The 1,440-nt window shown below is 40.2% G+C and overlaps 1 protein-coding gene across 1 annotated transcript in view; it reads right to left on the bottom strand.

Moving 5' to 3' along the window:
• LOC126384216 (zinc finger protein Xfin-like) overlaps positions 1-1,327 on the bottom strand; it is a 6,567-nt gene extending 5,240 nt beyond the window's left edge. The window contains exon 1 of the mRNA XM_050035180.1: positions 1,320-1,327. Within this exon, the coding sequence (XP_049891137.1) occupies positions 1,320-1,327 (8 nt within the window). The remainder of the gene's footprint in view (positions 1-1,319) is intronic.
• Positions 1,328-1,440: the final 113 nt, after the last annotated feature.

Below are 1,440 nucleotides of genomic sequence, written 5' to 3'. Positions count from 1 at the left end.
TCCGTCCTGGAAGAGGGAGTATTCCTTTAGCCCTTAGCAGTAATGATTTTATGAACTTTTTTAATGACAAAGGGTTTTTTTGGGGAGTTTTTCCTGATCAGCTGTGAGGGTCATAAGGACAGAGGGATGTCGTATGCTGTAAAGCCCTGTGAGGCAAACTGTGATTTGTGATATTGGGCTTTATAAATAAAACTAAATTGACTCAAGTGCTGTAGTTAAGTCCACCTCTGAGATACAAAGAATATTTTCATTAATCATAAGACTCAGCTGAGTGTATCTGTCTCATGTGATGAGCAGTGACAGCGGCTAACCAACTTATATTTATGTTCTCGTGATGGAGTGAGTTTGAATCCCGTGAAGATGGTCTCTATGACACGTTTATTTAAACAGGCACCAGAGACCAAACTGTGACGGCCCACTGAGATCATTTATTACAGACAGGAGTTAAATTTACAGGAGAAGCAACTTTGCCTCTTCCTGTTTCCAACATTCTGTCACAACAAGTTCAAACTGCGACTGAGTGTCGGTCTGTGACTGGGCTCCTCGAACAAGAGTCCACAGACGGATCAGGGCCCTGTTTGAGGCCTAGTCCACACGAGCGCGGGTATTTTTAAAACTGAACTTTTTTGGCCTCCAGTTTTTAAAAAATCTGCGTCCATACGAGCGGTGTAATAAAAATACCTCCGTCCATATGACACCGCAAATTCCACTATCAAGCAATGTAATACACATGCCAGAGCAGCAGGTGGCGATATAACTCCTAACTGTAAGGCCATTGTAGCCAATCAGAAGGCAGTAAAACGTCATTACCGGAAAAACAACAACAAGCGTACTATTATGCAGCAGGAACAGTCTCCGTAATAGCACTCTTGCGCCTCTGTTGCTGGATGTGGTTGAGTAGCGTTAGTTGTATGATACATCCACAAAGTGCTGATATGCTGCTAAATAGCAGCAGTATTTTGTTTAGGTCCATCCTCAAATCGTCTCTCGCACACACTGGATCGGGTAATAACACAGCTGTTTTCTGTTTACGTCGCACACTGTGACGTCATACAATGGAGACGAGACAAAATAACTGTGGTTAAATTTTGTGTTTATACGAAACGAATGACTCTTCTTACAGCAATGTTCCAATTAAAGATGGCGTGAAGTATTTAGGTATCCATATTACTAAGAACACAACTCATAGACAACTTCTAAATATTATACCCAAGGTACAGAAAACTAAATCAATTCTTAACATGTGGTTGCAAAGAGATTTGTCTGTCTATGGTCGCGTATTACTCATGAAAGCTGAAGGAATATCAAGATTTGTGTACCCTACCATTTCTATGTGTGTCGATGATTTGTATTGTAAAGAGATCAACAATATGTTTGTTAAATTCATTTGGAAAAACGGACACCATCAACTCAAAAAAGAAGTTATTCAAGCAAAAAAAT

The sequence above is a fragment of the Epinephelus moara genome, chromosome 22, assembly GCF_006386435.1.
Source record: "Epinephelus moara isolate mb chromosome 22, YSFRI_EMoa_1.0, whole genome shotgun sequence".
In the NCBI taxonomy this organism is placed as follows: Eukaryota; Metazoa; Chordata; class Actinopteri; order Perciformes; family Serranidae; genus Epinephelus; species Epinephelus moara.
The sequence above is the reverse complement of the archived record's forward strand: the minus strand, read 5'-3'. Positions and strand labels throughout refer to the sequence as shown.